Source organism: Myotis yumanensis, unplaced genomic scaffold (genome assembly GCF_028538775.1).
Source record: "Myotis yumanensis isolate MYYU_CA2020_CCGP unplaced genomic scaffold, mMyoYum1.0.hap1 SCAF_9, whole genome shotgun sequence".
NCBI classification, from domain to species: Eukaryota; Metazoa; Chordata; class Mammalia; order Chiroptera; family Vespertilionidae; genus Myotis; species Myotis yumanensis.
The window spans coordinates 45,399,540-45,414,704 of NW_027223760.1; the positions used below are offsets into that span (position 1 = coordinate 45,399,540).

At 38.4% G+C, this 15,165-nt stretch overlaps 1 protein-coding gene across 3 annotated transcripts in view; it reads left to right on the top strand.

Moving 5' to 3' along the window:
- CFAP69 (cilia and flagella associated protein 69) overlaps window positions 1-15,165 on the top strand; it is a 60,711-nt gene that overhangs the window by 23,158 nt on the left and 22,388 nt on the right. For 2 of the 3 annotated variants that reach the window (XM_070424211.1, XM_070424212.1), the window contains 5 exons: window positions 577-700; window positions 5,033-5,081; window positions 5,178-5,299; window positions 8,342-8,558; window positions 11,154-11,318. In XM_070424211.1, the coding sequence (XP_070280312.1) occupies window positions 577-700; window positions 5,033-5,081; window positions 5,178-5,299; window positions 8,342-8,558; window positions 11,154-11,318 (677 nt within the window). The remainder of the gene's footprint in view (window positions 1-576; window positions 701-5,032; window positions 5,082-5,177; window positions 5,300-8,341; window positions 8,559-11,153; window positions 11,319-15,165) is intronic. The other variant, XM_070424213.1, reaches the window with a different exon arrangement.

Below are 15,165 nucleotides of genomic sequence, written 5' to 3' on the forward strand. Positions count from 1 at the left end.
GCTCATTCCAGAGTGAATTACTAGTGACAAAGAGAAAGCATGCTCTTTGGCTAAAAGGAAGCTGAAGGCTGCTCACAAAACCAAAAGTGAGGAAAGAGGGAAGCCTAAATAAAAACAAGGGTACTGTTATCACAAGAAGGGCAAGTGGGTCCTCGGAAGCAAAACAACAGCTGCGCATTGTGCAGGGAGCCTGACCCAGACTCGGAGAGTTACTGAATGCTTCCTCATGAGCCCTAACCTGGTATCTGAATAATAAATACAAACTGGCAACACAGGAGGGTTTTGCATGCAAAGAGCGTCCTAGACAAGAGAACAGAAGTGAAAATAGAATGTAGCAAAATCAAAAACCTGAAAAATTCAATATGGATGAGAGCAGAAAGTTCAACGTAGAATAGTGAGGGATGAAGCTAACAATGTTAGCAGGGACAGTGAGTTAGAGGCAGACTTGGAAATATAGAAAAGATTAGGAATGCTTTGCAATGAATAATATAATATGAAAAAGGAGATTTTGTTGACAGACACATAAGTAATATTTCCATAAGAATATGGTTTTAAAAGTATGATTTTACTTTCCAGAACTTTAAAGGAAGTTTTCAAATATCTGTTTACAAGAGGTTTTAGTGATTATGACCGTCAGCTTAGAAACGATATATTAGTGATCACTACAATTATATCTCAAAATCCTGAAGCACCAATGGTTGTAAGTATGAGTAAATTGTATTAATTTAGATTGTGGATGGGGGTGGGAGTGTGGGGAGGAAGCAGTAAACTATGTCCTAATATTTATGTACTTTGTTGTAATGCCAAGTTCTGTGGTAATTTAGAATGGTCACCAGTATAGTTACACTCTGCCAATTCTTCTTCCTGTTGCCTTTGGAAACTTGAGGTATTCATCTAATCTAATAAAAGAGAAACATGCAAATTGACCGCACCTCTGCTATGCCCAAGCCACGCCTACCAGGCAATCAGAGTGACTATATGCAAATTAACACAACCAAGATGGCGACCGGCAGACACGGAGCTGGAGCAAGCAGGAAGCTTGGTTTCCCCGGCGATGGAGGAAGCCAAGCTTCCCGCCTGCCCTGGCAGCCCTGAGCTCCGTTGAAGGCAACAAAGTTTCAATTATAGAAGACAAATAAATCCTAGATACCTGCTTCCAGCCAGCCTCCACTGGGAGCTTGGATGTCTGAGGGCTGTGGCCAGCCTGCAAATAGCCATCAGCACCTCACCTAGGATGGCCACACCCTCATGGGGTGAGGGTCCCCAATGGGGGGCTTGGCCAGCCTGCAAACAGCCATTAGCCACTCACCCAGGCTGGCCAGGGACCCCCCCGCCAACCCTGAAGGGGGTGTGGCCAGCTTACAAACAGCCATCAGCCCCTCACCCAGGCTGGCCAGGCACCCCAGGGGGGAACCCCACCCTAAAGGGGGTGTGGCCAGCCTGCAAACAGCTATCAGCCCCTCACCCAGGCTGGCCAGGCACCCCAGCGGGGACCCCCACCCTGAAGCGGCTGCGGCCAGCCTGCAAACAACCATCAGCCACTCACCCAGGCTGGCCAGGCACCCTAGCAGGGACCCCCACCCTGAAGCGGCTGCGGCCAGCCTGCAAACAACCATCAGCCACTCACCCAGGCTGGCCAGGCACCGAAGCAGGACTCCCACCCTTATCCGGGACACCCTTCAAGGCAAACCAGCTGGTCCCCACCCATGCACCATAATATAATAAATAAAAGGGTAATATGCTAATTGACCCTAACAGCAGAACAACTGGGAATGACTGGTCACTATGACACACACTGACCACCAGGGGGCAGACGCTCAATGCAGGAGCTGCACCCGGTGGTCAGTGTGCTCCCACAGGGGGAGCTCTGCTCAGCCCAAGCCAGGCTGACGGCTTCCAGTATAGCGGTGGTGGTGGGAGCCTCTCCCACCTCCTCAGCAGCACTAAGGATGTCCGACTGTAATTTAGGCCTGCTCCTCGCTGGCAAATGGACATCCACCAAGGGCTCCCGGGCTTCCAGAGGGATGTCTGACTGCCAGCTTAGGCCTAATCCCCCGGGGAGCAGGCCTAAGCCAGCAGGTGGTCATCCCCCCCCCACCCCCGAGGGGTCCCAGACTGCGAGAAGGCACAGGCCAGGCTGAGGGACCCCCCCCCCCCCCCAAGTGCACAAATTTTTGTGCAACGGGCCTCTAATATTTTATAATTTACTCACATATTTACCATTTATAATGTGTTTCTTTCCTTCCTGATGATATGAGTTTTTAGCTGCTGCTATTTCTCTTTTACCTGAACAACTTGCTGTACTATTTCTTATGATGTTGGCTGCTGGCAACATATCCTCTTAGTTTTGTTTTGTGTATTATTTTTATCTGAAAATGTCTTTAATTCACCTTAATCCTTGAAATCTATGTTCACAGAATATAGAATTCTAGGTTAAAGTTTTTATTTTTTAGCACTTTAAAGATATTATTCTACTTTCCTTGGGCCTCCATTGTTTCTGATAAGTATTTGTTATTTCAAATTGTTCCCTTCTGTTTTCTGGCTGTTTTTAAAGATTTTCCCTCTGTCTTTGGTTTACAGCAGTTGTACTCTGATAAGCCAAGATATGATTTTCTTTGTATTTGTCCTACTTGAGGTTCATAGAACTTCCTGAATATGGCAATTTAGGTCTTTCATTAAATTTAAAGAATTTTTGGCCATTATTTTTCAAGTGCTTTCAACCTCATTCTTTCTTCTTCTTTTGGAACTCTGATTACATGTATGGTCCACTTTTTTATATTGTCTCACAGGTTTGTGAAGCTCTGTTCACTTTTTCCTATTATTTTTCTCTCTATCCCTCAGATGGGATCATTTGTATTGTTCTATATATTTAAATTCACTTAGTTTTTTTCCTGTCCTCTCCATTCTGCTGTTAATCCCATCCAATACATTTTTATTTAAGATGTTATCTTTTTCAGTTTTAGAATTTCCTTTTGGCTCCTTTCTATAATTTATATTTCTCGGCTGAGAGTTGCTGTCTTTCCATTCATTATGAGCATCTGGTGTATTCCTCTGAAAAGTGTTTTGTTTTGTTCTTGTTGTTGTTTGTATTAATAGGCATTTAGTTTGGCTAAACTCATCCCAACAGTAGATGGCAGCTCCAATCTCAGTTCATTTCTTTCAGTCTCATATGAAATGCTTGAGTATGCCCTGCCCTTACATGGTTCAGGCATCAGACAGAGATTTGGGAATTTTATATACAGAATTTGGGGTTCCCTTCCTCTGGCCCTCTTCTTTTTATATATTTATAGTTATTGATTTTAGAGAGGAAGCGAGAGGGGGAGAGAGAAACGATGAGAGAGAATCATTGATTGGCTGCCTCCTGCACGCCCCCTATTGAGGATTGAGCCTGCAACCCGGGCATGTGTCCTTGACTGTATTTGAACCTGGGACCCTTCAGTCCATAGGCCAATGCTCTATCCACTGAGCCAAACCAGCTAGGACTGACTGCCTCTCTTCTTTATGAGATTTATCCCTTCACTTCCCAGTGGCAGTGGTTGCCCTGTGATTGCTTCTGTCCTCTGGTTCTTCAAGACATTAAGATTGCAAATTTACCCTGAGATTTAGCATTCCCACAAGGTGTAGAATAGAGGCTGGGCTTATTTTCAAAGCTTTTTTTTTTTTTAAGGGAAAACTCATGCAGTGCCCCTTCCTCAAAGTCCTGACTCCCCTCCCATATCTGCTTGGTTTTGGTCACAGATAAATGTTTTTACATTTTATTCAGAACTTATAATTGGCACCTGCAAGAGGGTGTCTTAGAGGAGCTACTCAGCTATATCAGAAGCTTAGCTTCCCCATATTTTATATTGTAAAAGTCACTGGATGATTGACATCCTAGAGTAGAGATCTTTGCCCACAATATTCACATATCAGCCACATGCTTTCTAAGTTGTACTTAAAGGAAATTTGGCAGTGAAGGCCACAACTCCAAGTTAATGGGCATCAAGTGATCCCAAATAAGAGAATGGTCATAGAATTCATACTGTGCAAAAGGGGAAGCAGGCCCACATAGCTTCCTCGTCAAGGCTGCCATGTGTATGTGGATATATGTGTTTCTCTGGAAGCCTTAGTCAGTTAAGTTCTCATTAGCATCCTTGCAAACATTCATGTGAATTTTCTGAATGTGAGTCAAAGCAATAACATCTCCACATTTTAAAGAAACCATCTTGATTCTAAATAGGAGGTGCGTAAACCTGCAAGCTCAGAAGTCCAGGGTTTGCCCTTACAAACTCTACCTGACATACAGAGTCCAATTAGGATATCACTGTTAGGAATGAGTCCCCTCACAGTGAGATGTTTGCAATTCTGGTCTTTCTTGAGGGCTTTTCATGTTAATTAGGAACTGTTTTGTTATCTTTTGCCTAAACCTTTGACGTAATGACAGTGGTTGGGGCTAGGGTGGGAGCAGGGTTGTTTAAGGAGAAAAACTATTGAAAAGAATTACTTTTGCCTGGCCAGCGTGGCTCAGTGGTTAAGTGTCGACCTATGAACCAGGAGGTCATGATTGGATTCCTGGTTGGGGCACATGCCTTGGTTGCAGGCTCAATCCTGAGAGTGGGGCATGCCGGAGGCAGCCAATCATTGATTATTTCTCATCATTGATGTTTCTCTCTCTCTCCTTCTCCCTTTCTCTCTTAAATAAATAAAAATATATTTTTTAAAAAGAAAACTACTTTCTTCCCTTCTTTTGTCAATTGAAGGTATCAATAATGAATTACATAAGTAACTTTTTGTCTTAATACTTTGGATTCTTAACCAAATTTTAAAATTATAAAGTAGTCTTGAATAATATATTTCTAAGTAAAATATTTCTTAGAACCTAAATTTAAGTTTATCTGGTTATCTATTTTCTTTTCTTGCTTTCATCCCTTTCTATTATTAGTGCTTTATGATCAAATAAATGATAAGGGGAATCTAGTAAAGATACTTGAATATTAGATAAATATGGGCATCTATAACTTACTTTCCACTCTGTTTTATGTATCTATATTAGGAATGTGGCTTTACCAGGGATTTGATACTATTTGCAACCTTTAATGAAGGTAAAAACCATAAAACTTTCAACCTATAATTATCTTGATGAGTCTTCTATATCATTTTAGCTTTTATTTTACTGTTTCTGTTTTTCTCCCTCACAGTTAAAAGTGAAAATCCTTTGGTAAAAGGTCTAAAGCTTTCTAATTCCTATGAAGATTTTGAGTTGAAGAAATTGCTGTTCAATATACTAGTGATCTTATGTAAAGATTTAACTACGGTACAGGTAAAGCATAATTAAAACAAATATTAAAAGCGACTCACCTTGTAGTATAACTTTTTAAAAGTCATGGCTGCAAATCTTTTATTGACCAAAACGTTTACCATAGAACGTAACAAACTCTTATTGGCGAGAGTTTCACCTTTTCAAAATTTCCTTTGATTATCAGTAAATAAACAGTGAACTTACCTAAATATAGACCACATAAACCAAAGAAAAACAAGAGAAACTTAGAGATTTATTTATATATTTAGATCTCCTCAAGAAGAGAACATAAAATGAAAGAAGATCCATATAGGCCCATCTAGCATAATAGTCTGTCTCTGCCCATGGCAGCAAGGGTTGATTTTGCTGGAGGAATGCTAATATTTGCTGCCAATCTCAAACCCTTTTGAACCTGCCCTTCTCCATACCAACCTAATGTCTTTACGTTGTTTTTTATTATCCATGAATTTGTCTTAATCCTTTACAACCTACATAACAGCATGATGTAATTTGAAGAACACTGGGACTGAATTTTACTTCTGTTTTATCACCTACTAGCCATGTGGTCTTGGCAGAATCACCTAAACTTTCTGAGACTCAGTCCCTCCTTCTATAAAAGGAAGATCATAAAACTCCTGCCCTGCTTACAAGGCTGTTATGAGATTGATTCAAGAGATTAAGATGAAGGCTTCATAAACTGTAAAGTGACAGAAAAAAAATGTACTACTTACAATCCCGTTAGTTATTTCCAACATTAAGTGAAATTTCATTTTAGTCCTAAAACTCATTCAATCTCCAGGGGGTTACCGTGAAAAAGAACTGGGAATTCATTCTGTCAGCATCTTGAATGATAATTTAAAGGTGGTTTGCATAGTGGTTAAGGCTCCTGTCAGATGGAATCCAGTGCTGTCACTTTCTAACTATGTGATCTTGAATACTAGTGGGTTTAGTTTCTCTAAATCCCACATATCTCTCCGTCAAATTAAGTGTAATACCTACCTCAGGGGATTATTATTAAGATTAAAAGAGCTTAGAATTTTCTCGGTAATGCCACTTTGATGAATATATATACTAAAAAATGCTCAGAAAAAGAAAAAATATCTTTATAGTTATAACTTTATTTTAAATATATATGTATACAAATACATATATATAAATATATATATATATATTTGTGTGTGTGTGTGCTATATACAACTTAAATGTATTTTCTGAAGTGCCAGATAGAAAATATTCAATAAAATATGGTTTATTATAGTGGAGTATTATATAACTATTAAAATGATAGCTGTAAAGACAATAAAATTTACACTACAATTTATAAGCCAATTTTAGTTGATAACAGTCGAATGGCACAGATTATGGTGAGCTTCATAGAGCACTATGTGAGCAGTGGAATCAACTGATTTTTTGGTCATATACTGGTAACCAATAATAACAGTAATAATGGTGAATTGTGCTGCTATGAACTCATTTGTGGAATATAGTGAACAACATAGGCTAATGAACAGGGATAGATCCAGAGACAGAGAAGCAGCGATAAGACTGTCAAACCTCAGAGGGAAAGTAGGGGAGGATGGGGGTAAGGGGGAGAGATTAACCAAAGGACTTGTATGCATGCATATAAGCCTAACCAATGGACACAGACAACAGGGAGGTGAGGCATGGTGGGGGCGGGGGGGGGGGGGGGCGTTATGGGGAGAATGAGGTCACATATGTAATACCTTAATCAATAAAGAAATTAAAAATTGAAAAAAAAATAGTAGTACTAATGAATATGTGAGCCGAAACCGGTTTGGCTCAGTGGATAGAGCGTCGGCCTGGGGACTGAAGGGTCCCGGGTTCGATTCCGGTCAAGGGCATGTACCTGGGTTGCGGGCACATCCCCAGTGGGAGATGTGCAGGAGGCAGCTGATCAATGTTTCTCTGTCATCGATGTTTCTAACTCTCTATCTCTCTCCCTTCCTCTCTGTAAAAAATCAATAAAATATATTAAAAAAAAAATAATGAATATGTGTGCTATTATTTGCAGTTCACAGAGGACTTCAAAAACATTATCTATTTATAGTAATGCTAGAACTACCTGTTATTCTTATTCCTGTTTTTTCAGTCCTAAATATTTTTTAATATATTTGTATTGATTTCAGAGAGGAAGGGAGGCGAGAGAGATATAAAAACATCAATGATGAGAGGAATCATTGATTGGCTGTCTCCTGCAAGCCCCCTCCTGGGGATCGAGGCAGCAATCTGGGCATGTGCCCTGACCAGGAATTGAACCGTGATCTCCTGGTTTATAGGTCAGTGCTGGGCAGTCCTAAATCTTATGTTCTTTCCATGTGGACTAGTAAAAAAATTAGGAAAATTCATAGATATTATTGTGAAAAAGTCTTTATGGAATAATGCCAAATGAAAAAAAAATTCAATAGAGTATAACACATGGTGTGTTACTATCTTGTAAACCACAAATATGCACCAATCAGAATCAGCTATAATATTAACTTTATTGTCATAAATAGCTATATATTTTTGTTTTCTTTTTATTAAAATCATAGATTCAATACAATTTTAAAATTCTAGGCACATATTTAAATATAGCTTGTGATCTGATTGGCATTTATTAGATAAAATATTTGTATAAGTTCTGATGTGTGTGTTTAAAATTAGCCAAATCTCTCTTTCTCTCTCTCTCTCTCTCCCCCCTTCTGCCCTCCTTTCTACTCTCTCTAAATATCAATGGAAAAAATATCCTCAGTTGAGGATTAGCAAAACAAACAAAAGAAGGAACTAAACTTCTAAAAATTAATACTCTATGTTATTGTCAGCTAGAGAGTACATATCCCAGAAAAGGAGATCAGAGCCAGCTGTTGTATTGCTGAGTTTGGTTTGGGGTTTTCATTTTTTATTTGGGGGTAATTATCATAGGTTGAGATCTTTAGGAAGGAAATATTTTGAAATGATTATCAATAAAACATCAAAGAAGACATCTTTTATCTAACTTTCTTAGATTAAATAAAATTGTTTTAATTATATTTCTAACAAAGTACTTTTTGCCCTTTCTCATAGCTATTGATTGATGGCAAAGTTGTTTTGGCTTTGTTTACCTATGTAAAGAAGCCCGAGAAGCACAAAATCATCGAGTGGTCTGCAGCACAGTATGAAGAATTACAGTTGCATGCACTTGCCACTTTGTCATCAGTGGCTCCTTTATTAATTAAAGAGTATATGTTGTGCCAGGGAAATGCTCGAATCCTGGCATTTCTAGAATGGTGTGAAAGTGAAGGTGAGTGGCCCATAACCATTCCTGTCAAGCCCTAGCCGGTTTGGCTCAGTGGATAGAACATCAGTCCTCAAACCGAAGGGTCCTGGCTTTGATTATGTACGTCAGTTGTATGCTCGATTCCCACTCCAACCAATCGATGTTTCTCTCTCGTGCTGTCTTTTCCCCTCCCTTCCACTTTCTCTAAAAAGCAATGGAAAAATATCCTTGGGTAAAGGTTAACAAAACAAATAAAAAAAGATTCCTGTCAAAATTTTAATCTACATATTTCAACTGAACTCCCAAAATATACATAGAAAAGTTATAAAATTATGCAAAAAGAAATAAAAACATCAATCTCTTCCTGTGATTTTAATGTATTTACATGTTTTAAGAAAAAATTTCATTTAAAATTAGATATTAATAAATGTCATAACTATAGTTGATGTACAACTTTCAGTAAAAGAAATTATATTATAATCTGATTTAAAGATTTGTATTATTAGGCCTGTCCAACAAGTATGCTAAGTCATGCAATATTTTAATTATTCATTTAACAAATATTTATTGAATGCCTACTAGGTACCAGATACCATTTTAGCTGCTAAAGATATATTTATGCTTAAAATAAATAAAACCTCTATCTTCCTGGAGCTTAAAATCCAGATCTCTAGTCAAATGTAATGATTCCATATGTGGTCTACCAAATTAGCAGGGCCCCAATTTGTTGAATGTTTTATTTCAATTCTCATAATTCTTAGAAAGGAAATAAGACATATATTCATTTTGAAAACAATTTATAAGGAAGATACTATATTATTTTCTGGAAGTAATTTTGCTCTAGAAATAATTTTGTATGGAGCATTTTCATTAGATCAGTAATATCACTCATTTATCCATGAGAGAGGAAAAAATTATAGCTTATTTTTTTGTTCTCTAGTTTTTAATATGCTAAGTTACTGAATTTAGTCTTGTTAAATAAAATAATTCAACTCTTCTGTCTATCCTTTATGTTTACAGAAGACTATATCATTATGACATTATTTATGTTTACAAAAGAATGTAGGGCAAGAGAGGAAGTACTGCCTCCCAAGAGGAAGACAGACAGCTCACAGTCATTGGTACATGCTGTGTTGTAGGCCTTACGCACTTACAAGTATTAATTCGTTTTGTCCTCCCAGCAAATGTAGGACTCATAGGTACTAGTATTATTCCAGTTTAGCAGACGTGTAGCAATGAATAAGAGAAACCAAATAACTTGTTCCTGGCCACACAGTAAAGTGGCAGAGCCAAGATTTAATGCAGGCAGTCTAGCTCCAGAACCCACACTTTTAACCAATGCACAATAATCAGAAGAGTATTCTGAACTTGTTGATAGCTTTAAACATAAGGCTACTTCTAAAAGAACCTTTTGAAGGATGCATATTATAAAGAAGAAAGGAAGACTTGCCTTGCTATTTGTCAAGACCTACCATAAAACTATAGTAATTAAAATTGTGTGGTACTAGCCCAGGAATAGACCAACGGGAGGTTGGCTTTCTCAGAGATGACACTGCCAATCACAGGGAGAAGGATGGTGCTGGGGCAGGTAGCCCTCCATGGGGAAAAATAAAAATTAGATCCTTTCACCATGTTAAAAAAAATCAATTACAAAATGAATTAAAACCCTAAAGATGAGAAGTTAAACTGTAAAAATCTTAGGAGAAAACATGGGAAAAGATCTTTACGATAACAGAGTAGAAAAGACTGGAAAACCAGAAGAGATTAAACTATTATACAGAAGAAGACTGACACATAGAATGTCTATGACAAATCAGGGAGCAATCTACAAATGAGAGAAGACATTTACCACCCCTGTGACTAATAAAGGGTTAGAGTCCCGGTTCATAAAGAACTCCTACCTATCAAAAAGAAAATAACTCAGTGGAGAAATAAAGCATAGAAACTGCCAGGTGACAGAGAAAATGTCAAATTAAAAAAAAACAAAAAACAACTTCACACCCACAATAACCCACAAAAAGACACTTAACCCCATAGGTAATCAGAGAAATGCAAATTAATATAATAATGAATTGCCACTTCACATTTAACAGATTGGGAAGAATCTATTAGTCTTATACATTACATCTGTATAACCACTTTGGGGAACAGTTTGGAAGCTTCAGTAAAATTCAGTGTAGGGATACTCCACATGACAAAACTCTTCTCAGTTGGAGTAAGAGGACATGAACCAGAATATTCATTTTAGCAATTTGTACCAGTGAATTGAAAAACTGTGATTTATTTATAAAATGAATGCTGAAAGCAATTAAAATGAATAATCTAGATCTACTTTTGACACTTTGAATAATTTCTAAAACAATGTTTGTTGGGTAACAGAAGCAAGTTACAAAAGATACAATATAATACATTTGAAGAAAATTTTAAAGCACATATTTCTATTCTGGGACTAGGAGGAGGAAGAGAGGGAAGGCATACTATTTATTTCTGTAAACAGTATAACAAAATTTTTAACATCTGAACTTATAGATAGATGTCTAATATGTTGTTTGATTTATTTGAAAAGTTTCATGTTTTAAATTTCTTGATGTAAAGTAAATCATTAGTATTTCTCCACAGAATGCTTCTTCAGTCATGGTAACAGTTTCCATGGCACAGGCGGGCGTGGCAACAAGTTTGCCCACTTGCGTTACACTTTGAGACTCCTGAGAGCTATGATCTATCTTGAGGATGAGACTGTGAATCAGGATCTTTGCGAAAAGGGGACGATTCAGCAACTCATAGGTAAACAGAACATACTTGCGACTGATGGAAATAGCATCTTTACAAATTAGAGGTTTTGTTTAAAATGTTTTCTTACAAATTTATTTTGCTTTTATAGCGGAGAAACGCCTGAATGTTTTCCTGATTTTTTGTTTCATATTGTTGCTATACATTAGTTTCTTTACTGAAACATCATGCTTACTCATGTTTTAAACATTTGTTTTCTCAGTTCAGATACCATTTCATTTAGGATTATCTTTATCTTTATTTTTTAAATGGGCCATTGTTATATTTCATTCTTCTGGTAATTAGATTACCATTTTCTGGCCAAGCCTTTTGGAGTCATTTTAAGAGGTGATAACATTGCATTTTCCAGTGCATCTGGTACACCAGAACACCGATACATGCAGAAATGTACATTGGAGATTCTTTTCTGATATGAAATATCAGTGTACTAGAGGCTCCGTGCACGAAATTCATGCACAGGGTGAGAGGAGTGTCTTTCTGTCCGGCCTGCACCCCCTCCAATATGGGGCCCCTCGGGTCAATATGTCTGACTCCCCACACAGGGAACGGGCCTAAACCGGCAGTCGGACATCCCTCTCACAACCTGGGACCACTGGCTCCTAACGGTTCACCTGCCTGCCAGCCTGATCTCCCCCTAACCACTCCCCTGCCAGCCTGATTGACACCTAACTGCTCCCCTGCTGGCCTGATGGCCCCCAACTGCCCTCCCCTCGGCCTGATCTCCCACAACTGCCCTTCCCTACCGAGACCCGCCTCCTCTGCTGGGACCCACATCCTCCATGCGAGGCAGCAGAGATGCCGGGACCAGCCTCCCCCACGCCACGTGGAGCTGTGGGACCCCCAGACATCACTGCATGGAGCAGCCGCTGGGCCCCGCCTCTGCTGTGCACGTGACCATCTTGTGGCTATGTTAGGGCGTGATGCGTGAGGGCGTGACACCACCTAGGCTATTATTAGTATAGACTCTTGATTTCCAACTTGTGTAAATTCAGCACTCCTAAAGAACATCTTTTTACTTTTTGTTAAATAAGATATACTCTGCCAGCCCTAACTTTTCCTGACTTTGAAAAGTAAGAGAGAGGGGAAAAAAAATGTAAGAGCTATTTTAGTCATATTCATATTCAGTGATTGCCTCGTGAGTAAGTGATATAATTTGCTGGATGTTGATTAATTTCAAACGCCCATTCAAAAAACTCTCCTGCCTGTTAAGTTCAAGTGCCTACCCTCCCATCATTAGTGGAGTGGGTGGTGCTCTCTAATAATACTAGTAGAAAAATAAAGGCATTGAAAGTGGGGCTAGACAAACACGTTCACCGTATGGATGAGTTTGCTTAAGATGATCAAACCTGAAAGGAGATTTCTCACTCCATGCACATTCCATTGCACAGAAGCAAGTCTTAAGACCTCAGCCTAACTGGGTGGGGCCCAGGAAATACAATTTTCCATCTGTCCAGGAAGAAGTCTTCATCTTCTCTGGGTGGGAAGGGGTAGGGAAATGGGAAAACCAACAGTAAGGCTTCTTTTCTTAGGGCCTTTTCCCTTTGGCTTGAAAGAAGCCTGATCTTTACCATGTGAGAGTTGGAAAGGCGGGACCTTCTCTGACTAACTCTAGCAGAGGGCTCTGTAGTAGTAATGTGCTCCACACACAGTACCTGATTGTCAATGTAGATGTTCACACACCTTTTGTGTAGGCACTGGGGTTACAGACGGGCACAGAGCAGGCCAATGGGGACCTTGCCCTTTATGAGAACAAAAGAAAAGGTGTATATAATAGAAAGATAGCACATGTTACCATGCACCATCACTAAGACTAATAAGAATACAATAAATACCATAGGAACTAAAGGTTTTGGGGTAGTTTTCAAAGCCGAGCAAACTTTTTTGTTTTGTTTTGTTGTTTTTTTGTCTAGTTAACCTTTATTGAGTGCTTATTATGCACAGGACACTGTTGTAAGTACTTTAAATACACAACCTCATTTAATCCTCACGATAATTCTTGGTGCACGTACCTATTTTACAGATAAGAAGGTTAATAAACTTGCCAGAAGCTGTATATCAGGTGTTGAGGGGAAGGGGAAATTACAGAGTAATTACTTGATGGGTAGATGAAACCTTTGCAAATTTGAGTCAGCTTGTGAATGGTTTTGAATATAATGTCAAGGGTATAATACAGTGCAGAAAGGGTGCATATACTGAGTTCCAGGCATATGCCTAATCTTACAAATTCCCTATTTGATAAAAGCTATTAGCCACATTGTTACTAACAAAATAGACATTTTTATTATCCCTAAATCATGACAGTAAGAGGAAAAAGAGGGAAAGAAAGAAAAGCCTGAGTTCTTAACATGCTCTCTACCTACTACATATCCTCCTCCCACTCTTTCTTTATGACAATTATTTTTAATCCTCTTCTGATTTCTGAACCTCTGATGAAAGCTATTGGCCCTGATATATATGACAATACAAGCAATTTTATGTCCTTCATAGGGACAGATTATAAAAACAAGTTTTATGAAGAATTATTTTTCTCTCATTTTTTTATCTTTACTATTCTTATTTTTAATTTAAAATGTTTAAATTGTAAAATACATATAATGTTAAATTTAACATCTTCATCATTTTTAAGTGTGCAGTTCACTAGTGTTAAGTATATTCATATTGTTTTGCAACCTATCTCCAGAACTCTCTTGATCTTGTAAAACTGAAACTCTGTACCCATTAAATAATAATTTGCTAGTCTCCCCAGCCCCTGGCATATCCCATTCTATCTTCTGTGTCTTTGAATTCGACTGCTGTAGGTCTTTCACTCAAATTAGTGAAATAATACAGTATTTGTCTTTCTGACTGACATGTTTCACTTAGCATAGTGACCTTAAGCTTCAGCCATGTTGTAGCACGTGTCAGAATTTCCTCCCTTTTATTTTATTAATTAAAAAAATGTTGGTTTATAACAACAGAGATTTATTATCTTAAAATTCTATAGTCCAGAAGTTTAACTTACATCTTACCAGGCTAACATCAAGGTATTGGCAGGATAGTTTCTGTCTGGAGGAGAATCGTTCCCTTGCCTCCTCCAGCTTTCAGAGGCCACCCGATTCCGTGGCTCATCGTCCCCTCCCTCCATCCTCCTCAAAGCCAGCAAGGCCAGTTGAGTTTTCCTCATCCGGCATCACGGGCACACTCAGAAAATACTCCCCTTTAAAGGATGAATGATATTCCATTGTAGGCATATACTGCATTTCATTTATTCATCCATCTATCAATGGAGACTTGGATTACTTCCACCTTTTGGCTGTTGTGAATAATGCTGCTATGAACATGGGTCTACAGATATTTCTCTGAAACCCTGATTTTAATTATTTTGGATTTATACCCAGGAGTAGAATTACTGGATCATATGGAAATTATATTTTTAATTTTTTAAAAAGAATTGCAATACTATTTTCTGTAGTGGCTGCACCATTATACATTCCCCCCAACAGTGCACAAGTTTTCCAGTTTTTCCACATCCTTTCCAATACTTGTTTTATAGTTGCCATCCTAAGTGGTGGGAGGTAGTATCTCATTGTGGTTTTGATTTGCATTTCCCTAATGATTACTGATGTTGAGCATCTCTTCATGAGATTGTTTCCATTTGTATATCTTCTTTGGAGAAATGTCTAGTTAGTTCTTTGCCAATTTTAAAATTAGTCGCTTATTTTGTTGTTGAGTTTTAGGAGTTTTATATATTCTGGATATTAACCCTGAATCAGATATATAATTTAAAAATATTTTCTCCCAATCCATTAGTTGCCCTTTCAGTCTGTATTGGTTTCAGGTGTACAGCATAGCAGTTCAACAA